General features: G+C 43.3%; 1 protein-coding gene across 1 annotated transcript; it reads left to right on the top strand.

Annotated features, from left to right (window-relative positions):
• Nucleotides 1-12,180, top strand: WDR87 (WD repeat domain 87). The gene is made up of 6 exons (XM_028530268.2): nt 1-782; nt 1,944-2,111; nt 2,585-5,466; nt 5,926-6,197; nt 6,554-10,092; nt 10,258-12,180. The coding sequence occupies exons 1-6, from the start codon at nt 711-713 to the stop codon at nt 12,022-12,024; spliced, it is 8,700 nt and encodes a 2,899-aa protein (XP_028386069.1). The 5' UTR covers nt 1-710; the 3' UTR covers nt 12,025-12,180.
• The last annotated feature ends 14,720 nt before the right edge of the window (nt 12,181-26,900 follow it).

Raw genomic sequence — 26,900 nt, 5'->3', positions numbered from 1 at the left:
ACATGTAAGGAAGCTAGTTGATTCCACCAGCCTGTGAAAACCTGCAAGACCAATGGCTGGATCCTTTCTCCAGCTGTGATAGGTGGGCTGACCCTTAGTCCTGGGGGCCCAGCATCTTAATTTCCTATTTCAGTAGTCAGACTTGAATGTCCATAGAATCATCTAGGGAGCTTGTTACATATGAAGGTTCCTGAGTCCCACTTCCAAGGTTCTGCTTCAGTAAGTCTAGGGAAGGCCCTAGGGATCTGCATTTAAGACATACCCCCTCCCCTGGGAACTTTGGGAACTCCTAGTCCTTGCAGAATGCTCTTTTAACTGGCTGCCATCAGCAAAGAAATGTTTGCCTGGGATGGTAAACATGGTATTCCTTTCTAGCCCCCGTCTGCTTCCCTGACCCATTGTATCCCACTGGGTTATGATAGCTAAGATTTAGTCCCCAACTTCTTTATGTACCCTCTCCAAGCCTCAGTTTTCTCATCACTGAAATGAAGTAATACCTACCTTACTGGGCTGGGGTGAGTATTACATGAGAAGGTATGTCTCATTTATAGTTCCTGACATTCAAAAAGTGTGCAATAAACATGAGTTCATGGATCTTGCTTTCTGATTCCTAGATTCCCAAAAAGTAGTAGTGGTTAAGCTCACTTCTCTTGGATTTCCACAGGTTTTTAAGCACTGGTACTGAGCGAAACGAGAGAATAATCAAGGCGATGTCTTCCCCTAGACTGATTCCCCTCTGGAAGGATTTTAAATACCTCATAAGTGACTTATATAGTAGCCAGGTAATGTATATGTAGGACATAAACATGTTATTGGCCTCTATCTTAATATAGTTACAAGCACTTCTGAGGAGCATAGATTTCCATGTAAGCAGGGAGCAGGCAGGGGAGACCATAAAGACACTTGTCACCTTAGGAAGTGGGCCACCAATTTCCAAATGAGTCTAGAGAGCTCTTGCAAGGACATTTTCATAGTGGAAGGTGAACACTTTGGAGCATTGTCAGAGGAACCAACCCTCTGGGAAGAGAAATTTTCCTAAAAGAGAAGGGAGAGGGCACCAGAGAGAACACTTGCCAACTTCAGTTGTGCTATGGTGGGCTCTGTGTAAAAGAATCACAGGTTCATGGTGCATAGCACATGCTCTGTCACTGTGGGATAATATAGTTTGTACATATGTTTATGTGTATATATGTAAATATATATAAATAAATATATATAAATAAAATCTTCCTATGTCAAATTTAAAGTCCAGGTAGGGTGTCCTAGAAGTCTTACTTAGTGCAGTTATAAACTTTTTTTTTTTAAAGATTTTATTTATTTTTAGGGAGGGAAGGGAGGGAGACAGAGAGAGAGAGAGAGAGAGAGATCAATGTGCGGTTGCTGGGGATTATGGCCTGCAACCCAGGAATGTACCCTTGCTGGGAATCGAACCTGGGACACTTTGGTTCTCAGCCCATGCTCAATCCACTGAGCTACGCCAGCCAGGCAGTTATAAACTTTAATATAAAGCTGTACTGACTTCTTGGGACATCCTGTTACATTGCATGTGGGTATATAGCAGTGCACTCACTTTCCCAATTAATCTGTTAAATGTGTCTTTTATGGCATATATACCTTTTAGACAGAAGGGAGAAAGTTAGAAGATAGGTATAGCTAACTTCATGTGAGAAGAACATCAATTTACCCTGTGCTCACATTATAAAATTTGCCCATAGAGGCCCTATGGAGGTTTGGTTCTTTTATACTGGGTTTTTTTTTTTTTTTTACATGCTTGTGAAGTATAGGTGTCTCACAGGTGGTAAGTTGTGCATGTGTGGGTATAACAGGAGTGGTCCCTGGGGTTGTGGCATGACTTTGGGAACTGCTTCAACTGTGGCTTGAGTGAAAATATATTTAGTGCATATGTGTTCTGGTCTCTTACTTTATGCCATGCCTCTCCCCAGCAAACTTTAGATGAACCAAAGAGTGGCATAGTTGTGCTGAGTGACCGGTCCCAGATACTCTTCAGAGAGTCTCGCCATCCTCAAAATATGCCACTTATATGCTATTACTTCAGTGATGCCAACTTTTTTGCCTCCCTCTCGTGGGTAACAAGCACAAAAGAAATACAGGTAAAACTCCCTAGTTGTTCTTCTTTTTAGCCCATTTTACAGGGGCCATATCCATGTAAACTCCTCACCCCAGACTGACAAAGGAAGATGTACACCTTCAATGAAAGTTACCTGGGGAACTTTTGAGATCTTGCTCCCAGGCACATGTCCTCATTTTGGCTCAAGTAAACTCTTATAAAAAGTAAAAAAAAAAAAAAAGTAACCTGGATCCAGGATTCCCCCCTCATTTTCTTTCTCCCATTATAGTCTCCATGCTGAATAGATTTTATGGTTTTCCTAAAGTAGGGCAAGGTCAGGGAAAATGTTCTAGCTTTTCTGCTCCTACAGTATTTCCAACCACCATAACCAAGGGGTAAAATCACTCTAGATTAGCAATTCCTCCTTAGCATAAGAACAGGGAAAAACAGATGAATATTCTTCCCTTTCCTCTTCTACCATCTTTTCTAGGCAGTTCCCATCTTCTTCTCTCCTAGGCTGTAGTATGGATGAAGAGCAAAACGGAGGACATGGTTGAGAAGAGAACCTTTTCCATGACTGAACGAGTGCCACCCATCCAGTGTATGGTACACACAGGCTCCTTTCATATCCTCGTGGCCTACTGTGGTGACCTGCTCCTGCGGCTCTTTGGGGACCATTTTCGGTCTTTCAAACCCCTGGGTATAGTGCCTTGCCGCTTTAACATCAACTGCCTCTGCTATGACCCAGAAATGAAGATGCTTCTCTCCGGCATCCTTGGGGCAGTGGTTGTCTGGGCCATTGAGCAGAGTGGAAAGGGCCTCCAAATTGCCCACATGGTTTCCATGCCTGGCGATGAGCTTGTCCAGGACATCACGTTGAATGGCCCTGATGGCTCTCTCCTAGCCCTGTGTGAGACTGTGGTGAGGGTCCTTGAGCGCCAGGGCCTGAGCCAGCTGGGAGAGGTGAAGAGATTCACTTCTACCACTAGTGGCTCCTCTATCACTTGCTGCTTCACCTGTATCGATCAGGGTTATCTCTATGCTGGAAATAGGACCGGGGACATCCAAGTATGGAGCCTCAGTCAGAGCTACTCTCTCCACAGTTTCAAGGCCCATTCCTTGTCAGTGATATGTATCCGCAGCCGGCCAGAAGCCCACACCCTGCTAACAGCTGGCAAGGAGGGTTTCATCAAGGAGTGGAACCTTACTTCTGGGAACCTACTGAGACAACTAGAACTTGGAGAGGAATTGTATCGACTCCAGTTTATTGATAACATTACTTTCTTCTGCCAAACTACCCATACTTTCTCCTTGCGCCGTTTACCCTGCTTCTATAGCCTCTTTCATGTCTGTGGCTCTGCTCCAGAGCAGTTGCGTCGGGTCCGCTGTGGTAATAACTGGTTCCGGATCCTATGCACTACTGAGGATGGCTTGTTGCGCTTTATGTCTCCAGTAACAGGAGATCTTCTGGTTTTCACCTGGCCCTTCTCAATCCTGGACCAGGCTGTGGACTGGGCCTATAACCCAGATAAAGAAGAGCTCTTTGTAGCAACAGGGGGCTCAGATGTGCTGGTCTTTGACACAACCCGCTGCCCTTGCCCAGCCAAGTATCTTTTATGCACCTCACCAAATGCTCAGGACTCAGTACAATGCCTGGCTTATGGGCATTTCCACCTGGGTCGGGGTCTAGAAGGACTTATGTTCTCTGGACACGAGAGTGGTATGATAAGAGTGCTTTCCCAGCACAGCTGTGCCCGAATAGAGAAATTCATGCACTTTGGGGCTATATTAGCATTCTCTACCCTGCCTGGAGGGCTTTTAGGTGGCCGAGAATACTCTTTGCTCTGTTCCTATGGAATGGATGACTACATACGCCTATCAGAAGCTGTGCTTGATGGGGCCAAAGTACACCTGCGACCTCTGGCCAGCATTCTCAGCAGCTGTCATCTAAAACACCTGATACTCTTGCCAAAGTCTGTGGGTGCTATCACAGAGACTAACTGCCTGCGTCTCTGGAAATTCCATGATTTTCTGTCCTCTGAGGCACAGGAAGGCTCCAAGTTTATAGAGACCTTGCCTCTGCACCGGTGTGCAATTACATCGTTTGATGTATGCCTGACCTTGAGTCTTTTTGTCACAGGTAGTATTGATGGCTCTGTCCGGATCTGGAACTTTCATGGTAGACTTGTAGCCATGCTGGACTCATCACTGCATTTTGGCCCACTCTGCTTTGCAAATGATAGAGGTGACCTGCTTGTGACTTTCAACCAGAGTCTTTATCTGATATCCTGTTTAAAATTGCTTCCCCAATCCCAGCTGGTTTACCTTTCATTTATGAGCATGGCAGATGAAGTGCTAGAAATCCCTAAGCCTTTCTTACCAAGCTTCTTCTTTTCCTTTGAGACCATGTTTGTGCCCAAGTATACCTACCTTGGACAAGGACAACAGGAACTAGTGGGTCTGGAGAAACTTGTCAATAAGCGGGCCATTGCCTTTGACCACACTGTGCCACATGTCATAGAAGAAGATGAGCAAGGGAGCCTCATATTACTATCTGCCCCAAGACATGGTTCCTTGAAAAAGGAGGAAACTGATATAAGGTTGAGCAAACTTTATCCCCATGATATGGTTCCTCCCCAGCTACAGTTGACTACCTGGGATGGACTCAATCCTTATCAGATACTGAAATGCTACTTTGGTTATGGACGGAAATGGCTCTTTGCTCCTGATTGCTATATCCCTAACTCAGTGATTCGTGCCCGTCTTTGGCCAGAGGGCAGCCCAATATACCTACAGTGCAACTTGCATTCACCCACGCGGAAGTTGGAATGGGATAAATCTCAACAATTCTTCTGGCAGAGTAGGGTAAGGCCTATACATGATGTAAAAGAATATACACAGGAAATGGAAAAGGAAGAGGAAGACTTCATAGAAAAGAGAATGACCAAGGATGGAACTTATAGTGTCCTTACAGACCCAACAAACCGTAGTTGGCTAGGAAGAAAGATGACTGAAATAGCTATTAATAGCTTGATTGAGGCAATACTGAACATTATGATGTATGCTCCTCCTGCACTGAAGTACCAATGTTGTGTTGGTGCGCTAGGGCAAATCTTTGCTTCTTACCAGGTGTCTCCAGCCCTGCGCTCTGAAACAGCCCATCGTCTGCTGGATGATACAACCAATTCTAATCCACTGATCCGAGAGCTAGCCTGGGAAGGGCTGAAGCGTCTAGGAATGATTACTCATCTCTTTGCCATTCCTCTGGCCCAAGGGTTAATGGACAAGGACCAAAGAGTGAGGAATAAGGCACTGAACCTCATGGCTGACACTGGAATCCACTCTAAGACCTCACTGTTAAACTTGATCCAGAACCAAGAGACTTTCTGGGAGATGCAGTAAGTTCTTTGTGTTTTCCTCAGTTTCCTACTAGCTTCTAATTTTCTTCTCCCCTTCCTCATTTCCCCCTTCCATTCTTTCCTATCTCTTCATCCCTCTTCTTTGGCTTATCCTGTCTTTTTACCTATTCCTAGTCTTTTGCCATTCTTAGGCTATCTTGACAATCCCCTGAATGATCAACCCTTTCTTTGTTTCTTCTCCTATTTCTGTCTGTCCCATACCTCTTTGAGTTCCGCCTTTAATTCTTTTCTCTTACCGTTGCAACCTCCATACAGATCATTTATTGCTATCTTATCTTCCTAGACACTTTTTTTCTTCTTGGCCATCCTTTACCTTCATGTACACAGTCTGTGTTGGTCACTTTGCCAAGCCCCCTGCTTGTTCCATGTCAGTTCTTTCCTTATCATTCTCTCTTTTCCCTGATTCAGCATGTTCCTTTTCTCTTTTGACTTTCATAGGCAGGAAATGATTGGGCAGGAAACTCTGGACAGTCTGCTGGGGATGCGTGCCACAGATCTCCAAATGCTTCATACTCAAGTGGGACAGCGATTGAACGAAAACCTAACTTTGTCACGTGGAGATAAAAAGCCTGCCTTTTCTTTAGATGTCTCAAGGGTTTCTGAAATGACACCCCCTTCCAAGCAATCTGATGTAATTCCTGAAGAATCTAAAGTTGACGTCAAGCCCAGCAAAGGCCAAAGATGGAACCGAGCAAGGGGAAAAAGGCATAGTATGTATGGGGTGATCCAGTTCATGCCCTACAGTCTTCAAGAGGCAGGGTACTTAGGGCTAAAGTGAGTTAAGAGATATCACATAGGAGTAGAGATAAGTCGAAAGGTCTTTTCATAGATTTAGGGAGAATTCACCCAAACTCAATAAGACTTCAAGGCTCTTCTCTCTAAGATATTGGGTGGGGAAACTAAGAATAAGGCAAAGATAATGTCTTTTTATTTTAAAAGGCCTTAGCTCCCTCTGTTGTAATTTCTTTATGGCAGGCAGTCCTCTTAGTTCATACCAGATATTGGAGAGGGTTTCATTTAAGCCTCCCATGCTGTCCTTATCAACATCTCCTAATTTTTTGTGCAGCCCAAAAAATGTTTCGGATCCTCAAGAAGATGAAAGAGACAGGCACAGAGCCAAGTCCCTTAGACGGTGAAAGTGATCAAAGTAGAGTCGTGCCAACTGATGTGGAGACAGTCATCTATTCTGAGCCTTCAACTGTCAGTGTACCAAAGATTTCAAAAGATGCTGAACAACAGCCTCCAGAGAAAGATGTCTCAAAGGATGTTGCATTGACCCTGAAGATGCTAAAGAAAATACATGGCAAAAAAGGAAAGAAAACAACAATTCGGAAACTCATAAAGAAGAAGAAAAAAGAAGCTAAAGTTATAATCGAGGAGGAACCTCTGCCTCATGTAAAAGAACCAGTTGTGAAGAATGTGAAAGCCAGAGGGCGGGGTGCCCATGGAACTCCTGGCCACAGGGCTACTCCTGGAGATGTCTCATCATGGCGGGATGATCTGTGTCGTCTTATGACCCTGAGGATATCTGATTCCCAAACAGAAGTGTCAGAATCTCTAAATATTGAGTTAGTGACCATGGCTCAGGAGGCGCTGGCAGATAAGCACCCCAGCTGGGAGCTCTTTGAGAAGATCTGCCCCCTACTAAAGAAAGAAAGTGAGGTTCTGCTTGAGGACCTTGACTGGGATGTAGCCTGGCCAGAGGAGAAACCAATTTTTATTCATGAAGAAGCAATTAGTGAGGATATGGTGATCAGAGACATTGACGAGATACCAGAGGGGCAGGGACAAATGCAAAAGGAAGCGGGGGACATACAGGGCTTACGAGAAACCCAGGTAATTCCCAAAAAGGGCAAGAAAAAGAAAATTATTATTTTAGAACCAGGTGGCCTAACCAAGGAGAAACACATACTAAAGAAAGAAGATCATAAATTTTCTAAGAAACCCTCTAAGCAAAAGATGAAAGCAGGCATGAAGGAAATACAAGTGGATAAAAAAGAGAAGAAATTGAGCAAAAAAGAGATGGATGGGAGTCAGGAAGTGGAAGAAACGGTCAAACTAGAGGGAAAAGTGGTTGAGCAAGAAGGAATACCAGTTATGGATGAGAAGAAGTTGTTTTTGCAGGACTGGAAGAAGTCTTGGGATGAGTGGAAACAAATCTGCAGTGAAAGAAGGATATCCTGGGATGAATGGAAAAAAGCCTGGGACATGGATCATCTTGAGGAAGGGGAGAAACCACAAAAGGACAAAGAGAAGATATCTCCAGATGAGGAAAAGTTGGAGGAGAGAAAGAGAAAGCTGGAATGGGATGAGGGGGAACAGGTTGGAGAAAAGATGTTGTTACGCAGATTCAGGGAGCAAAAGTTCAAGGATGAAGAGGAATTGACCCTGGAGGTAGAAAAATTGTCTCAGGGTTGGGAAAAAGAAGAAGAAGAGGAAGAAGAAGAAGGGCTGGTGACAGAAGAGCAGAGACAGATCCAGGAAGAATATAAACAGGCCGAGACTGAGAGGAAACGAGCCCAAGCTGAAAGAAAACGAGCCCAAGAAGAGAGGAAGTTGGCACAAGAAGAAGAGAAGCTGGCACAAGAAGAAGAACAGCTAGCACAAGAAGAGAGAAAACTGGCTCAGGAAGAGGGAAAACTGGCCAGAGATTATGGAAAACTGGCTCAGAGAGACAGTAAAACAGTCCAGGCAGAGATGAACCTTGTCCAGAAAGGAGTAAAACTGGCCCAAAGAGAGGAGCGGCTAAGCCAAAGAGCAGAGAAATTGGCCCAGAATAGGAAGAAAGTGGCCAAGAAATTGGAGAAACAGGCTCGTGAAGAAGAGAAAATAGCAAAGAAAGGAGAGAAGCTGGCTGAGGTAAAAAACATACTGGTCCAGAAAATGGAGAAACTGGTTCAGCAGGAGCAAGATCTGGCACGGCAAGAAAAGGAACTCGACCAGAAATTAAAGGAGCTGACAGGGGAAGAGGAGGGACTGGTTTGGAAGGAAAATCTGCTGAATCAGGAAGAGGAGGAACTAGCTAAGGAAAATGAGGGTCTGGCTCAGAAGGAGAAGATACTGGCCTGGAAAGAGGAGCAACTGGCGATGGAAGAGAAAAAACTGGTCCAGGAAGAAGAGCTGCTGATTCAGGCAGAGAAGAAACTGGACCAGGCCATGGAATATCTGCCTGAGGAAGAAGAAAGACTTGCCCAGAAAAGGGAACAATTAATGGAGAGTAAAAATAAACTGGCCCAGGAAAGGGAAAAATCGATCCTGGACAAGGTGGAATTTGCAAACAATAAGAGGATACTAGCCAGGAGAGAGGAGATTCTGGCACAGGAGAAGGAAAAGCTGCCTCAGGAGAAGGTAGAATTGATTCAGAGGAAAGAGGACGTATACCAGCTCAAAGACAACCTTGTCCAGAACGGAAAGAAATTAGTGGAAATAAAGGAGAAAGTGGACATATACAGGAAGAAATCACTTGAGGCAGAGGAGAAGCTAGTGGAGAAAAAGGAGGAACTTTTCCAGAAGAAGAAGAAACTGGCACAAGTAGTGGAAAATCTAGCTGAGAAACAGCACAAGCTAGTCCAGGACAAAATAAAATTAGCTATGGAGCAGAAGGCAATATTTCAAGAAGCAAAACTGCACAGTAGAGAAGAGGATATTATTAAGAAAGAAAAGGCACTGGACATGGAAATGAAGAAACTGGCCCAGGAGAAGGCAAGACTAGCTGAGGAAAAGGAGATTCTCTCCAAGGGAGAGACTCAAGAAACCTCAACACAGAGGAAACTGAGTGAGAATGAATTAGAACTAACTAAGAGGAAACTGTCACTAGAAGAGAAGATAGTGGTATGTGAAGATAGGATATTGGCCACGAAGGAAAGGGATATTGTCGAGGGGAAATTAGAATTTGCTAGAGAGGGGAGAATATATGCTCGGGAAGAAAGGAAGCTAGCCAAAGTAGTAAGAAAGTTGGCTAAAGGAAACATTTCCAAGGAACCATCAAGAGTGAGCAAAAAAGCCTTAAACGTGTTTCAAGACCTTATCAAAAAAGAAAGGAAACTAACCCAGGAAGAAATACAGCTGACAAAGAAAAGGAGGTCATTCTTGGCTATAGAGAGAAGATTGAGCAAAGAACAAAATGCACTTGATGCCAAAGAGTGGGATATTTCTGAGGACCAATCAGAAATGACCAAAGATGAGGAGAACCTTGCTAAAAAAGAGAGAAAACTGTCCAAGGAAATGAAAAGATTGATAAAGAAAGAGAAACAAATAGCTGAGGAAGAAAGCAGATTGGCCAGGCAACACGAAGAATTCATAGAGGAAGACGAGGAGGAAGAAATAACAGAGGAAGAAGAAATGTCATTCCTTAAACAAAAGTCAAGGGAGAGAAAAACGTTAGAAACAGTTGATATGCCACAGGAAGAATTGAGCAGTCAAATGGATGAGGTGGAAAGTGAAGAGAAGTTTTATGGAGAAGTAGAAAACCTGTTAGGTGAAGTAGAGCAAGAGAGTTTATCAGAGGAGGAGGAAGAGGGGGCACAGGAGGAGGAGGAAGAGGAGGGACAGGAGGAAAAGGAAGAGAAGGGACAGGAGGAGGAGGAAGAAGAGGGACAGGAGGAGGTGGAAGAGAAGGGACAGGAGGAGGAGGAAGAAGAGGGACAGGAGGAGGTGGAAGAGGAGAGACAGGAGGAGAAGGAAGAGGAGGGACAGGAGGAGGAACAGGAGGAAGATGAATGGCAGGAGGAGGAAGAGGAGGAAGAAGAGGAGATGGAGGACATCAGAAAGGTGGAGGAGAAGAAAGAGGAAGAGGAGGAGGAGAAGAAAAAGAAAGTTCAGGGAGAGGAGGAGGAGAAGGAGGAGGAAGTGTTTGAGAAGAAGGATGAAAGTATGAATGAGGAAGAGATGGAAAATTTGGGTGAGAAAGAAAAGAAAGAGGAAGTAGACAAGGAAAAAGAGATTTTTAAAAAAGAGAAACTATTTAAGTTACAAGAAAAAAGAGGGAAGGACCTAGGAGAAAGAGAAATAGTCCCTTCTATTAGAGAAAAATTCCCTGAGGTCAAAGGCAGTGATATAAATCTGGAAGTTCTGAAAATCCCTTCCAAGAAACTGGTCTCAGTAGCTCTTAGGAGGGAAGAGACTATACCAGTGCCAATGTCATCCTGGAAAGATAGGACCACTGTACTTGAGACACCCAGGATATTTGCAGAGACAAGGTTTATGGATAAACAAGGAGAACTGTTGAGGAAATATCAGCCCATTCCTCTACAAGTTTTGGATACAGGTTTGGAGTCTCAAGAGCCAGACTCAAAGACCCCATATTTATCCCACATATTGAGGAAGACCACAGAATCTCAGAAACTCCAAGGCACACCACTAGGGGATAGGTGGCAGTGGCTTTTGAATCGTTATCCATCTCTGATGGAACAGACAGAGGTACAATTACCTATGTCCCAAATCCTGGCTGAGGAAATACATGCAGACATAAGCCTCTCAGATATAGAGTGGATCCAACATGTCCTAGAACAGATGGAGGCAGGAGAACAGCCTTCCAGAGACAATTTCCACAGATTGTGCCAGCTTCTCAAAGACCTCACCTCAAAGGGAACCTTAGAATGGACGCATGTAGCCAAGCTTGAAGATATCACTTACCGCCACAGGCAGGTCCCAGAATCAGAAAGCACACGAATATCAAAAACCAGTACAAAGCCCATGGGTCGAAAATACCTGAAAGTGATCCCTCCTATAAAAAGAAAGGAAAGTGAAACCCATTTAAAACCTTTGACTTTTCCCATACCAAAGCCCTCATTAGCTACAAAAAGTATTCCATATTCAAAAGCTATAAATTGGTATCTTCTAGGAGAGCCTTACAGAAGTGCCCGGGCTGAGCAGATATCCAGTGCCCTCAAGGAAATGGAGATGCAACACTTTCATCCTGCCACAAGAGACATTTTCATAGGTGCCCGTGCCTCTGTGGAAAAACAAACCTTAGCACTGATGTTTCAAAAGGACTTCTGGGCTTTTAAGGGTAAGGGCAGGTTTCGCAGATTGCCCAAGGTAGAAAAGAAGGCACAGCCTAGCTCTAAAAAACAGGAAGAGGTGCCTTTATGGGAGACATTTGTGGCACTGTACCATGTTTTGCGGATGTTGCAGGAGCGATATGCAAAAGATAGTGCTGCTTGGATGGAACAGTTCTACCACCTCATGGACCTGTATCAACTCAAGTCCCCTGGAATCCAGAGATTGCTACAGGAGCTGCTACTGAGAGAGGAACCCCAATCCAGTGAGATCATCTACAAAGAGGGCCTAAAGGCCACAGAGCTAGTTCCTGGGGAGCGGTTGTTCTACCACTTGTTTTGTGGTCACTCTCACATCCCTAGAGGTCCTCTGGGGTTCCAGGAGGTGGTATCCCTTTCAGGGAAGAACAATGTGCATACCATGCTTCCCATGGGCATTGCCCATTATGGCATCTTAGAACTTGCTTGGAAGAGCCTGCCCCAAGCTGATATTCACCTCACCAAGGAACTGCCCCACATCATTGCTCCTGCCCCCTAACTTGGGACTGACTGGATGTCAGGACTTTTCATTTCCACCTGAAGAAAGGACTTGTCACCAGATCTAGACTTTTATTCCTAGGTCTCATACAAAGGTAGGGAAAGGCCAAAGCCCTTATCCTACTCAGCTCCAAAAGCCAGCTTCTGTATGTGGAATAAAGAGGAGGTTCTCATATCCAATAAGCTCTGTGATGTGTCCCTTTCCCCCAAACATTGCTTCTCTAGAAGGGTAGCCAGGGAAACCAGATATATACTCCAAAGAGTGAGAAAGCTTGCCAAAAGTGAGTGGTGCTCACTCTCTGGTAGCCTTCAGACAGAAGGGTCTGTTCTTGTCCTCTTTTTTTCTTGTCTCCTATCATCCTCTTCTAAGGACTATATAGGAAGGAAAGCGCCTGACTCAAAAATTATTATCAGGCATTGATATAGTAGAAAGAAAATAGATTTTAGAATCAGAAAACCCAGGATTTTGTCACTTAGTTTTGGGAGGTACACAGTGGAGGCAGGCTCTATTTCCCTCATCGTAGCTTTGTATTCTGATGACTTGGATCCAAAACAGCAGGTCTGGTGGATGTTGAGACCCTCAGAGTAAAGGAAAAAGTGTCAACAAGTTCCAGCCAGTACCTCATTACTGGATGGCACTAAGGATAAGGCCACTTGAGGTTAAAGTGGAAAGAAGAGGAGGGAAGCCTATCTTGAACATAGGTTTTGGGAAAGATGATATAATTTGGAAGACTAAATGAAAGCTCAAATAAGCCACCCACTGCCTAGGAACTTATGATCCTTTCCTCTAGCAACTGAGACAAGAAAAAAGGACTAGTAAAGTGGAGAAAATTGTCACTGCCAGTAAACATGTTCCTCCCCTGATCTTTCCTATCATGGAGATTTTAGAACTGTCTCTTTCCAGGTAAGCTAAGTTTTCCAAAACCTTCTAGCAAGTAGCCCACCTGTGCCATTTGCTACTTGCCATACCACCTCTCCTGCATTATTCTACTTCGTCCACTTGTGTTTTCTTCTGAGGTGAGCCCAAGGATGGAGTGAAAGAGAATATTCTGAAAAGTTGGTTTCACCTTGGAGGCCAAGGGCAATGACAGCCCTAGGTGTGTAGTTGGGCTCTTTCATGTCAGACTACATATTAGGTCACACAAAGTATATGAGAGCTGTGGGCAGGAGGCAGGGAGCCTCAAAAAATGATGGAACTAATAGCTGGGCAAGTCATCAGAAGTAAGCATGGTTCAGTTGGTTCTGTAAGCCTCAACCTGAATAATTTCTCATTTTGGGCTTGTTTACTTGTCTGTGTCAAAAAGAGAATAGTGAACAAGTTACAACATCAGGCATGAAAGAGGGGCTATCACTACAGGTCCTACTGACATTAAAAGGATAAAGACTATGATGAACAACTTTATGCTTATAAGTTTGACAACACAAACGAGATGAACAAATTCCTTGAAAGACCAAGAACAGAAGTAACAATACCTATCTACATCATTTTGCAGGATATCAGTGGGTCCTCTGGTAGTAAAAACAAACAACAAAACAAAACAAAAAACCCACTCTGTTATGGTTCCAGAGTCAGGAAATCTATGGATGGCTGTTTAGGGTTCCTTAAAACCTGAGTACTGGCTGTGACAACCTAGAGATCCTCATCTTTGCCAGAATGGCAGAGAGCAGGACTTCTTTGTATTTTCTCATGAAAAATTTCATTCACAAAAGTAGAAGAATATTAGAGAACTTCCAGATCACATCACCTAGATTCAATTGTAAACATCTTGCAAAAATTTCTTCACTTTTTTCTTTGTTGAAATAATATCTTTTATCCTCATCAGAGGACACTTTTTAAGTTGCTTTAAGAGGGGAGGGGGAAGGGAGAGAGAGAAACATCAATGTGAAAGAGAAACATTGATTGGTTGCCTCCTCTAGGCACCCAGACTGAGGATTGCACACACTGGATGGGGAATCAAACCCACAACCTAAGTATGTGCCCTGACCAGGAATCAAACCTGCAGCCTTTTGGTTATGGGACAATACTCCAGCCAACAGAGCCACACCAGCCAAGGCTCTTTGTTAAAATATTTTTTTAAAAATTTCAGACATCACATTTCAGCTGTGAATACTTTGGTACTCTAAGTATTTTTAAAGTATATTTTTATTGATTATGATATTACACTTGTCCCATTTTTTTCTCCTCTTAATTCCCCTCCACCCTACACCAGGCCTTTACCAGCATTCCTCCCACTAAGTTCATGTCCATGGGTTGTACATATAAGATCCTTGACTTCTCCATTCACCTTACTATTCTTAATGCCCCCCTGTCTATTTTGTACCTACCATTTATACTTCTTATTCCCTGTAACTTTTCCCCCATTCTCCCTCCTACCCCTCCCCACTGATAACCCTCCATATGATCTCTATTTCTGTGATTCTGTTCCTGTTCTAGTGGTTTGCTTAGTTTATGTTAGTTTTTATATTTTTAGGTTCAGTTGTTGATAGTTGTGAGTTTGTTGTCATTTTACTGTTCATATTTTTTATCTTTTTTCATAGATAAGTCCTGTTAACATTTCATATAATAAGGTCTTGGTGATGATGAACTCCTTTAACTTGACCTTATCTGAGAAGCACTTTATCTACCTTTCCATTCTAAATGAAAGCTTTGCTAGATACAGTAATCTTGGATGTAGGTCCTTGCTTTTCATGACTTGGAATACTTCTTTCCAGCCCCTTATTGCCTGCAAGGTCTCTTTTGAGAAATCAGCTGACAGTCTGATGGGAACTCCTTTGTAGGTAACTGTCTGCTTTTCTCTTGCTGCTTTTAAGATTCTCTACTTATCTTTCATCTTGGGTAATGTAATTATGATGTACCTTGTTGTGTTCATCCTTGGGTCCAACTTCTTTGGGACTCTCTGAGCTTCCTGGACTTCCCTGAAGTCTATTTCCTTTGACAGATTGGGGAAGTTCTCCTTCATTTTTTTTCAAATAAGTTTTTAATTCCTTGCTCTTCCTCTTCTCCTTTGGACACCCCCATGATTTGGATGTTGGAATGTTTAAAGTTGTCCTGGAGGTTCCTAAGACTCTCTTCATGTTTTTGAATTCTTGTTTCTTCATTCTTTTCTGGTTGAATGTTTCTGTTTTTCTTCTGGTCCAAATCATTGATTTGAGTCCCAGTTTCCTTCCCTTCACTGTTGGTTCCCTGTACATTTCTCTTCATTTCATTTTGCACAGTCTTCACTTTTCTGCCTATTTTGCAACCACTCAACCACTTCTGTGAGCATCCTGATTACCAGTGTTTTGAACTGTGCATCTAATGGATTGGCTATCCCTTTGTCACTTAGTTCTATTTTTGGAGCTTTGAGCTGTTCTTACATTTGGGCCACATATTTTTTTTTTGTCTTGGTGCAGTTGTTATAATGTAAGGGGTGAAGCCTTAGGTATTCACTAGGGTGGGGCAACCCATATTGCTGTGTTGTAGCACTGTATGTGGGGGAGGGTTCCAAGAGGGAACAGTGTCACTTGCTTGGCTCTCCACTGGCTTTCAGTCACTTCCCCCACTACCCACAAGTAAATTGTGCCCTTCCAGTTCTGATTCCCAGGTGGGTGGATTTTTTAACATTCTAGGACCCTGTGGGTCTCTCCAATGAACTGTCCTGTGAGGCTGGAAGTTTCTCTCACTGCTGCAACCCCCATAGATGTTTGTTACCAGAGGTTTTTGAGGCTTTCTTTCCCTGCACTAGAACTCTGGGTTGCACAGTCTCTCTATCTCCCCAGTTGTTCCCCCCCATTTATTCACAAACAAATGTGGGACCACCAGGTCTGCCAGCTGCTGCCTTGCCTGCCCTTGTCCTCCAGCTGCTGCCTTGCCACACATCCTCTCCACCCTGGCTGCTCATCTCCATCCCTCCTACCAGTCTGAATGAATGTTTCTTTAACTCCTTGTTTGTTGGGCTTCCATACAGTTTGATTTTCTGGCAGTTCTGGTTATTTTCTGTTTTTAAATGTGCTGTTGTCCTTCTTTTGGTTGTGTGAGGAGACAAAGTGTATCTACCTATGCCTCCATCTTGGCTGGAAGTCCTATAAAATTTTTCTTACATAATGATTTTCACATCTAACAAAAGAATTCCTTAATATCATCCAATACTCTATGCAAATTTTCCTGATTGTCCCCCAAAGTTTCCTTTTATACTTAAATCAGAATTCAAACAAGGTTTATACCTTGTTTGATTATTATGCTTCCTGAGACACTTTTAATATTAAACATTTACACTCCTCTCTCCCCAGTTTTCTCACACCATTGGTTTGTTGACGACTGATTGCATGTTTTGATTTTTTTCTGATAGAGTTTTGCAACCTGAGGTATGGATGTGCTTCAAGGGTCCATGAAGCCCCTGAAATTAGATGAAAAAGAATTGTGCTAAATACTTCCCCTACCCCTACTCCTCTTCATGAAAATGTCCGTAGCTTTCATGAGAGACTTGAGGAAGTCTGTAACACAAACATGTTAAATTACCACTTAAGAAGAACAAAGAGACACCTGGGCTTTAGCTCAGACATTGCCAATAGATGAATGACCTTTAGCCAGTACCTTCTTCTTACTGGGTTCTAGATTTCTAATTTTTAAAAAGATTTCATTTATTTATTTTTAGAGAGAGAGAGAGGGGGGGGGAGAGAGAGGGGGAGAGAAACATCAATGTGTGATTGCCTCTCAAGCACTACCCTACTGGTGACCCAGACCACAACCCAGGCATTTGGCCCGACTGGGAATCAAATGGGTGACCCTTTGGTTTGCAGGCTTGTGCTTATTCCATTGAGCCACATCAGCCAGGGCTAGATTTCTAATTTTTTAAGGGACAGTTATACTTCAGACCTCTCCAGGGTATGAGAAAGGATTTCCAGCCTCCCATCCTTCTTCCGGAATGTGTGCTCAAGGTAATATTAGAGACTTTCTTTACTGTGCAGAGCTATGAACAGCCTTGAAACAGGAAATAGATAAATAGGGAGTTGACCTTGGGGAAGACCTAAAGGGAGGAAGATCTTATATTTTCTGGAAGAATGTTTCATGTGCAAACTAAGGTGAGTAAATGGACACTGGGTTGAGATTGGGAAATGACCCTGTCAGCACACAAACTCCTAGATGGCTTGAATCTCAGAATTGAGCCCTAGACTCGCCAATGTTTAGAAGAGGGAGACATAAAGGAAATTAGAGTGATGCAACTACAAGCCAAAGAACACTAAGCAGTGCCAGCAACCACCAGAATCAAGGAGAGAAGCATGGAAGTTTCTTCCTCAAAACCTCTCTCAGAACCAATCTTGCTAACACCATGATTTTAGACTTCAGGCATCCTGAGCTGTGAAAGAATGACTTTTTGTTGTTTCAAGCCCTCCAGTTTGTGATAATTTGTTATGACAGATCCAGGAGACAGGATTTTGGCACTAAGTGTGATCATTACTACTGGACTGACTTTGTGGCCCTTTCAGCAGACATAGATGTGTGTAAATGCATACATATACATATTTTAGAGATCATGTGTTTATACTAATACCTCTTATTTCTGTCTATCCACACAGGGAACATTGTTGCCTGCCCCTATTTCATATTTGTATGTCCTTTCTTCCATAGGGAGTACTCTGATTCCCAATATGATGAGCACATTTACTTACTCAAGTCTCTGATGTGTTTAAAATAGTTTCAGAATTGCTTTGCCCATTCCACTATAATGTATAAATGTATTAAAAAGAGTTCAGCGTTTGGCTGCAATTTTTCCCCATGTATACCTCCAACCCTGCCCAAGATTGAGTATATTTGCCAAGTACTGTACAAACAATATACTTGGACTAGCTCATCCTTCCTTCCTTTAGTGGTTATGTTATTCGTTTGAAATATAATTGGTTTCATTTCTGTCAGTTTGCTTTCAATTATAGAATTCCCTCCCTTCTAGTTCTTCTTAATTTATTTTTTGCTTAAATGTATACAGTGTTAGCATGCTTTCAAAAGTCAACACTATGCAAAAAGTACTCACCCTGGCTAAGGAGCTCAGCTGTTAGAGCATCATCCTGATATGCCAAGGTTGCAGGTTGCATCCCCAGTCAGGGCACATATAAGAATCAACCAATGAATGTATCAATAAGTGAAACAACAAATTGATGTTTCTCTCTCTCTCTCCCCCACTTTCTCTCTCTAAAATCAATCAATAAAAATAAAAATTAAAAAGTCAACCATACACAAAAAGTATACTCAGAGATGTGTATTATTCCCTCCTATATTCCATCCACCCCATTTTGCTTTATGTGTTCTTGTAGGTAATCAGCTTCAATGTTTCCTGGTTTATTTTCCTGTTTTACTTTTTGTAATGGATTCATTGGGATTTTCTATAAAAGAAAGCAGACCAGGAGAGGATTCTGGGAAGATGGCAGATAGAGGCACCAGGAATCTGTTTCCCTACCTAGGCAATTGCATTGGCTGAATCTGTCGGATATAACTATGTTGGAACTCTGGAGTCTATAGAAGGCTTGCAACCTCCAGAGGAGGACTTGAATGGTGAATTGAAGTTAATTTTGATCAGTTTCAGCTCTTAGCACAGTAGCAGCTACCCATCCCCCATACCTAGCCCAGTGGCAAGTAGCTGTGCATGTGTTCCTAGTGCAGCTTGTACACAACTTGTAGGAGCCAGAAGAGGCAACAAGGACCCTACTATTCAAATATCGGATATCTGTGCTCTCATTGCCAATTGTTGCTTCTGATCACAGAGGTGCAGACAAACAGGTGGGTGGCCATTAAAAAATGTACCTCCTCCACAGTTGCAAGCTCCTCCCTCTCTGGCTGAAGTGACTTCCAGGGACTTCATGGGGTTGGTGCCCTTTGTTTCCCCTATTCTTTTTTTCCTGCATTTTTGGAGTCAGGCATTAAACATTTAAAAACAACCGCATATACAGGGAGACTTAGAAGGTGACCATACATGCTCTGAAATAAGGCTCATGAAATACCCAAGAAGGCCTTAAAGTTGACCCTTGGCATAAAGACAAACTATGAAAATGATCAAGAAACTGTAGGACCAGAGAAGCTATGAGAGGAGAAATGTTTCAAAGAGAGTGGTCAATAGAGTCTGTTACTGCAGAGATATAAAAAGTATTGAAGGGGAGTCATTGGACTTAGCATCATGATGGCTGTGTTGACTTGACCAAAGCAGATGCAGTGGAGTGATGGGGGTTGAAGCTAGATTGCAGTAGGTTGAGGAGTGAATGGTAGTGAGAAGGAAATACAATGTAAACTCAATAGGCTTGATGCTGAAGTAAGGGGAGGAGATAAAGCAGTATCCCATCAGAAGGTAGGGTGAGAAGATTTTAATATAGGAGAAGCCCACATATGTTTGATGTGCTGATGGAGCCAAATCAGTGGAGATGGTCATCTTGAAGATATAAAAGAAAAGCTTGGGGATACTGGTGTGAGGTCTTTGAGAAAACAGGAGAGAATGGGGTCCAGGTCCAGGGAAGAAGATATGGGGGTGGGTGTATTTTTCCAACATAGTAGGGGGAATAAGAGAATACGGGTAAGATTGTAAGTACTGCAAGAAGTTAAGAGAATTGTTAAGGAAAATATATTCAGTGATACTTACTAAAGCCTGATAAAGAAGATTTTATTCAAGGGGAGGCTATCTTGATAGGTATAGAGACCACTGTGATGGAATTTTTTAGTGGAGGAGATTAGGTTGATCTTTGAATACAGCGTGAGCAAGTGGAAATTTATAGCTAAGGAGCAGGGTACGGGTCGGTGGATGAAAAATTACTATGAGAAAATAGGAGTAAGGGGGGAGTCTGGCCAAACTGGCCTAACAGGATTCTTGGTGAATGTAGGCCAGGGTGACCACATGTCACCCGGGGAGGGTGGAAGACAAGAAACCTGATTAGATATGGAAGGTAATCAGATATCAAAGGTTGGGAATTCTTGGTAAAACTGGATTTTACAAGGAAGTGAACAGATAGGCCTAAGAGAAGGTTCATGGGCCTGTCCCATCTAATACATTCTCTCTTTTGAGTAAAGTAAAAAGTTATTTGCTGGGAGTGTGCAGGGAGTGAAAAAAGACAGATTTGTAGGGCAATGATCTCTAAGGATGCACAATATTCTCCAGGAGTGCTTAGAAGCCTGGATGCAAGGGCAGTGAATGTTGTCAAATAAAAGCACATTCAGATTTGGACTATTCAGAGAGACTATTGCAGCACAGAGAATGTTGCAAACTCCGGCTCTGCAAGTGTCTCAAAGTCTAACAAAAGCTTGACTTTTACAGGGAGGGCTAACAGAGACTTTTGAAGACAAAATGGGCAAACGAGGAGGTTTGCTCATTTTGATCATAGCACATAGCATGATCATGTTCATCTGAGAGAAAACATTTCTCCCTGTGTTTAGCTGATAGCTGTTTCTTAGGAAGAACTGTTAAGGGAGGGTATTCTGCTTTTAGTGCTTGCTTAGATTTGAGATCAAGCTAAATATCACAGGCTTGTTGGAAAGAAAGAGACTTGACTAAAATTTGGTCAAGCCAAGTCAGAAGGTAAAAAAATGGGCAACTATGAACACTTGGTCAATGTGGACAGCTAGACTGATCTATAGTGGGAAGTTTTGCTGAGTGTGGGAAAAATAGCCAATGAGGATTAAGTGCATTGGCAGAGGAGTAGAGAAATCAAACTCTCATGGTATCTAGGCTAGACAGAGAAGGAAATAAAGTCAACAAGAAGCTGATCAATAAGGAAAAAGACCTTAACACAATTGAAGAATAGGTATGGAAAGTGTAAACAAAAGAACAGGAGGTAGTTTTTCTCTGGCTTAATCATCCCAGGTGTAGGTGCCAAGCATCTAGGGACTGCTTTTGCAGTCCAAAACCTGCTGCAATTATTTAAACTAGTCAATCTGAAAGTGTTTGCTCTGTCCTGCCTTTTCCACAGAAACCCCAATAAAGGCTGGGGCCAATGCCTTCCCCTTGTTTCTGTCTTCTGACTCCTAACCAATGGGGTGTCTCTAGCAGCCCTGCCTCTAGAACCTGTGAGTATAATGAGTTGACATCCTGAGCCTCTCCTCTGTCTCCTCTTCTAGTTGTACCTGTGAGATTCAGACCACATGCTCATTTTAAGTTAGTTATTGAGAGATTTGGAGGTCACACATAAAAATATCAGTGTTTGTCTGATATCCTGTGCAGTGTTCTGTAAAATGCAGTTGGAAAAAAATAGACTTCAGTCCAGTAGTACTAAGGAAAAGCAGTATGAGGTCTGGAGTGGGATTTCTTGAATTCAAATCCCAGCTCTGCCACTGAGGGCAAGTTTCTGCACCTGTAAAATGGGTATGTTATTAACATCTACCTGTATTAGGGAATGAAAGCAGGGAGATGAATGAGGAGGCCACTACAATAATTCAGAGGAAATAGGATGGTGGGCTTGAACTTAGGAGAAAGAAGCAGTAAAAGTGAGGACTATTGGGCAGATCTGGATGTAACTACTGTTAACAAATAAACACCAGCATTTCCATAGTTTGGGAGAATTGAAGTTTAGTTTTCATATGTATACACTGCAGATATCCCTGGTCAGGAGACAGCACCCCTCCATGATAGGACCAAGGTCTCAAGGTTTGGGAGGTTCTTACTAAATATTATGCTTACTAAATGTTAAAATGTAGCACAGTATTTTTGCAGACCAGGAACTCAACGGGGAATGAATGTAGCCAACTTAAAAAAAAAAAAAGAGAAAGAGAAAGAGAAGAAGGAAGGGAGGGAGGGAGGAAGGAAGGAGGGAAGGAAGGGAGGAAGGAGGAATTGACCAAATAGTGCATACAATAGCCAAGCTTCCTTCTGGAAAGCTTTGGATGTAAATCCCATCTTTACTTGCTATAAGTAAGGAGAACTACCTAACAACCACATCTTGTGGTTGAATGTGACACCCCAAGCAGCAAACCCCTTGAGTTCTGTAACGTGTTGGCCTGAGAGGGAAGTAAAGCCTAAGGAGCTTCACCGCCAGCATACTGGAAATTTAAGTCTCCAAGGGCAGGCACATTGAGAGCTTGAGTACTCCGGTCGCCTCCCCTCTATCTCCCTCCCTCCTATCGCCAGGGGACGCTGGGGAACAGGCTAGACTGAAAGGAAAGGCGAAACTCCCAGAACGTGGAAGAGATAGTACTGGAAACTGCAGTTTCCCCAAAGCAAAACAGTTGCATGCTGGAAAATGCACTCCTCTGGCTGCCACCTTCCAGAGGTGAGATGGCAGAAAGGCATGACCTCGGAAACGCCGAGGCCTGGACACTGGGAAATTGAGTGTCCACTTCTGCGGCCCCAAATGGGAGTTGTAGTCCACCTGCCCTCGTTGAGTTTTGTTTCAAGTCCCCCACCGTGAGGGGCCAGTGTCCCGCCGTCGGAGATCCGCACTACTCCGGCCTAGTCACCCTTTCATGCTGTTCTCCTGCCCTCCCTTCTTGAGTCGTCTCCAAACTGTAGGGGTAGGAGCCCGAGACCCGTAGAGAAAGAACAAACAGCGATGGAGAATCACAGGTGGCAGCCCTGCGGGTGGGGTAGGCGGGCAACCTTTGGGGCTCTCAGGGCTCCGGAAGTGGGGTGGGGTGCGGGGAGGGCCCGGGGGAGGGCGCTCTCGCGCGCGCGCACGTCCTAGCTCCGCCCCAGTGCCCGCCCTCGCGCAGTCGAGGAGTCTCGCGTGCTTTCCCGCCCAAACGCGGCGTGATTTCCCAGCTCAAGTAAGGCTGAGCAGACGGCCTCGCAGAGGAGTGGGCGGGCGCGGGAGGGAGCGATGGCTTGGGCGCAGATCCAGGACTGTGGTGTGACCAGTCTGCCCTGGACACCGGTTTTCTTAGGTCCTGTGTAGTGTAGAGTCTGCACCGAAGCCAGAGGGATGAGAAGGACGGCGGGGGCGGGGGTCTCTTAGGTTTGCCTTCCATTGGCCTCCCCGACTGTCTGTTTGCCTCTGGAGAGGTGGTGCAGAAAGATGCTGGAGAAAAGTTTGATCACTGGCTGCTCTATTTCTTACCACTGTTGTTATTGTAATACATTTTGCTTTGGGGCTTCTTCAGGCTCGGTAGGACTCAGGCGCTGTCATCCTACAGGACGCAAGGAGACTCTATAACCACCAAGAGCCACCTGAGCACGCGGGCCACTGATGCAGGGCCTCTGTCTTAAAGGGCTGAGCGTCCCGCACATGTCCCCGTGTGGCAGGTGACAATGGCATAATAGCCAAGATCAGGCCAGTAGTCTGACTCTCTGCCCTGCCAAGTTTTAGCTGTGTGACTGGAAAAGGGTCTAATAGGGCTTTAAGTAGGGTGGCACACTCGGCAAGTAAAAATCTGGGGCACCCAGTTAAGTCTGAATTTCAGTTAAATGGATAATTTTTTAGTATAAGTAAGTCTCAATATTGTTCGTCTGAAATTCATATTTAACGTATTTTATCTGGCGACTCTGATTTAAGGCATTATAGGAGACAATGCATGAACAAACAGTCCTTAGAACGGTGCCTGGCACATGTAAACATGTAATAAGGTTTATAGAAAAAGGCCAAACTCCTCCCACCTAAGCATCTTCTCCCCTCAAACACACAAATGTCTCTAGTTATCTGGCTGGTCTATCTGAAATGTCCAACCCTCAGAAAGCCATGCTGTCCCACGAGGCCAGTTTAAATGCCCTCTCCACCCCACTTCACTACAGTGACCCTGCTCTACTATTATAAAAGGACAGATTGTTCCAGACCTCCCAGCACTTGGCACATTCATGTGGGGATACGGTATTCAGATTTTTAGTAATGTGGGTGCTGTGTCATTGGACACAGGTGTTGGGGGGAGGGGGTTGGGGGAGTCTGATCCATTATGATGCTGGAGCCAGTGACACTCTTTCTATGAGAATATCTGTTTAGAGTCTCTCTCTTCTAGAATAGAGGGCATGTTATCCTCTGTGGAGGGTAAAGGATTGTGAGGGGGGAATGGGGAAGCCTACAATGTTGTATGATATGATTAAGAGGTTTTCCCAGATTAGAGAATGTATATTGAATGGTGTTGGTCCCACTGAGCTCATTGAGACATCTGTCATATGTGAAATAACACTATATACAGTTTGAGAAGTCCAAAGGAAAAGGAAATGTTTGAAGTGGCAGAACCTAGGACTATAAATGTAAGTCTATTTGACTCTAAAGCTTCTCTTTCACCTTCTTTGCTGTTCTCCCTCAATCTCAGCACATCCCTTCACTTCTCTCACAATAACAGCACCCTAAATTTATATTGCACTTTTTCATTATAAAGTCTTGAATTTTATTACCTCACTTAATTTTGCAAAGGCTTTCATAGGAAAAAAATAGGTGGGCATTCCTCTTAGGCCAAGAGGGGTTAAAGTGAGACACCTGCCTCTCACTGCATACCTGGTGGAATGGAGTATTAGCCCAGGATTCAGACAGTGCCAGACATTTTCCATTCTCCCAGTCAGAGCTTCTAGTCTTAAATTACTAGAGGAAACTTTAAGGAGTCTCTAAGATTGTGGGATCTAACTCTCATTTCTCTTCAGATCAACTTGGTGCAACAGCCTGTTCTCTTTGCATTTTCACTCTCCCTCCTTAAGGTTTATTATTCCTGACATTTAAATATATTTAATTATTTGATTTTTTTAAAAAAGTCCTCTTCAGGAGCCAATCATTTGGTCTTCCCATGCATGTCCTTGAGAGTCCTATGCAGGCTTGTGGAGAGTTTTAACTACTCATGGTGGAAATCGAAGTGAGGTAGTAACTGTTGTTAGGTGGAAGAGAAATGCTTGGAATTGTTCAGCCACAGATAGCAATCCCCAAGGTGGTCTTCTATAGGACTCTGGTGCCATCTGGGAACTATTTGTTCTGGTCTTCAACAAGTACAGAAATTCAAAGTAAGCATTTAGGAACTATTATAGCAATTTGATGGAGTAGGTATATCTGTTGAACTTAATAATGAAAAATCTGCAGTTAAAAAATATCTCTACTTAACTCTATGTACTGTTCTACCTTTTTCCTTTTCTCTTGCTCTCTCCCCTTCTTTCTCTCTCGCTTCATCCCTAAGCTTTTGAAAAGCTGCATTTAAGTTGTCTTAAGTTTCTTTTTATTTACTCCTCAACTTTCTCCAGTGATTTCTGACTTCAGGAATCACTACTCTGTTAATACTGTTCTCATTAAGGATACCAACAATACCATTTACCAAATCCACTTTTTGGTTGGTTTTACTTGATTTCTCCGATACAGTTGATCTACCATCATGAAATGCTCCTCCTCTGGTTTCTGGGAGAGCATCCTTTGTATAGTTGCTCCTTCTCAGTGTGCTTTCCCATAGTTATCTGGCTATCGTGTCTTTTCATGCTGCATACTCCTCCAGATACCTAGCTTCAGCTCTCTCTATTAGGTTGGTCATGTTCATGTATTTGTTTCCAGTTCATACCTTTTTCCTAATCTCTGTACCTACATATCTGGTTGTCTTCATTCAGATATTCTATATTCACCTCAACAAGTGCAAGATTAAACTGATCTTCTCTCCTTCATACCTGCTCTTCCTCTTCTTTAGTTCATTTGAATGCATCAAATTTCATTCAGAACCTAGCTTAGAAACCTGGGAACCATTCTAGAATTCTTTACCTGATTAATCTTTAAGACCCATAGATTTTACCCCCTAAATATTTTATTTTTTAAAAAGATTTCATTTATTTATTTTTAGAGAGAGGGGAAGGGAGGGAGAAAGAGGGAGAGAAACATCAATGTGTGGTTGCCTCTCACATGCCCTCAACTGGGGACCTGGCCCGCAACCCAGGCATGTGCCCTGACTGGGAACCAAACCAGCAACCTTTTGGTACACAGGCTGGGGTCCAATCCACTGAGCCACACCAGCCAGGGCTTCCCCCTAAATATTTTATATTGCTGTCATCATTGGCCCCCTTAAAAAAACACCACTGCTCTAACTCAGAATGTATAATTATCTTTCATCTCAACTATTGCAGTATCTTCCTTGCTAGTTGTCTTGCCTGATCCACAATACAGCCCAGGTTGAATGAATGAACATGCTAAAATGTTAATCTGACCTCACTCTCCTAAAATCGTCTTCAGTGTTTCTTTAACACTTAATTGAAGATAAAAACTGAACTCTTTAGTATGGTACTTAATACCTACTCCCACCTAGCAAGCCATTTTTTATCCTGCCCTCTTGAACTTTGTGTTGTAAGAATATTTAACTTTTATGTGGTTTCTAGGGTAAATCACAATTTTAAGTGTGTGAGACATTCCCTTTTCCCAGAACACCTTAGGAAGCCTTATCTGCCTGGCAACCTGGTTGTGGTGAACCTCCTATGCTAAGTGCCAGCATTTCCTCCCTAGAGTCTTCCGTGGTGCCCCATGCAGTGTCAGGTATTTCACTGCAGCTATTATCAAGCTTTTTTTTTTTTTTTTTTTTAACAGTGATCAGATGTTCATTTTATTTTTTTGGATTCCTCCTTTTTGTCCCATTTTTTGAAATTTCATTGTTGTTCAAGTACAGTTTTCTGCCTTTCCCCCCCATATCCCCTACCCCAGCCACCCCACCTCTCTCCCCTGATTCCATCCTCCCTTGGTTTTGTCCCTGTGTCCTTTATAGTTGTTCCTGAAAACCCTTCACCCTTTTTCCCCCATTATCCCCTCCCACCTCCCCTCTGGTTACTGTCAGATTGTTCTTAATTTCAATGTCTCTGGTTATATTTTGCTTGCTTGTTTGTTTTGTTAATTAGGTTCCATTTAAAGGTGAGCTCATGTGATATTTGTCTTTCACAGCCTGGCTTATTTCACTTAGCATAATGCTCTCTAGTTCCATCCAAGCTGTTGCAAAGGGGAGAAGGTCCTTTCTTTCTGCTGCATAGAATTTCATTGTGTAAATGTGCCATA

The sequence above is a fragment of the Phyllostomus discolor genome, chromosome 12 (assembly GCF_004126475.2).
Source record: "Phyllostomus discolor isolate MPI-MPIP mPhyDis1 chromosome 12, mPhyDis1.pri.v3, whole genome shotgun sequence".
Lineage (NCBI taxonomy): Eukaryota > Metazoa > Chordata > Mammalia > Chiroptera > Phyllostomidae > Phyllostomus > Phyllostomus discolor.
Note: the sequence above shows the minus strand (reverse complement) of the source record. Positions and strands in the feature narration are given on the sequence as shown.

Coding starts and splice junctions, on each gene's coding strand:
- WDR87 (XM_028530268.2), top strand. CDS start 711: ATGTCTTCCCCTAGACTGATTCCCCTCTGGAAGGATTTTAAATACCTC. Junction 5,467..5,925: donor GAGACTTTCTGGGAGATGCA/GTAAGTTCTTTG, acceptor TGACTTTCATAG/GCAGGAAATGATTGGGCAGG. Junction 10,093..10,257: donor AAGAAGAGGGACAGGAGGAG/GTGGAAGAGAAG, acceptor GACATCAGAAAG/GTGGAGGAGAAGAAAGAGGA.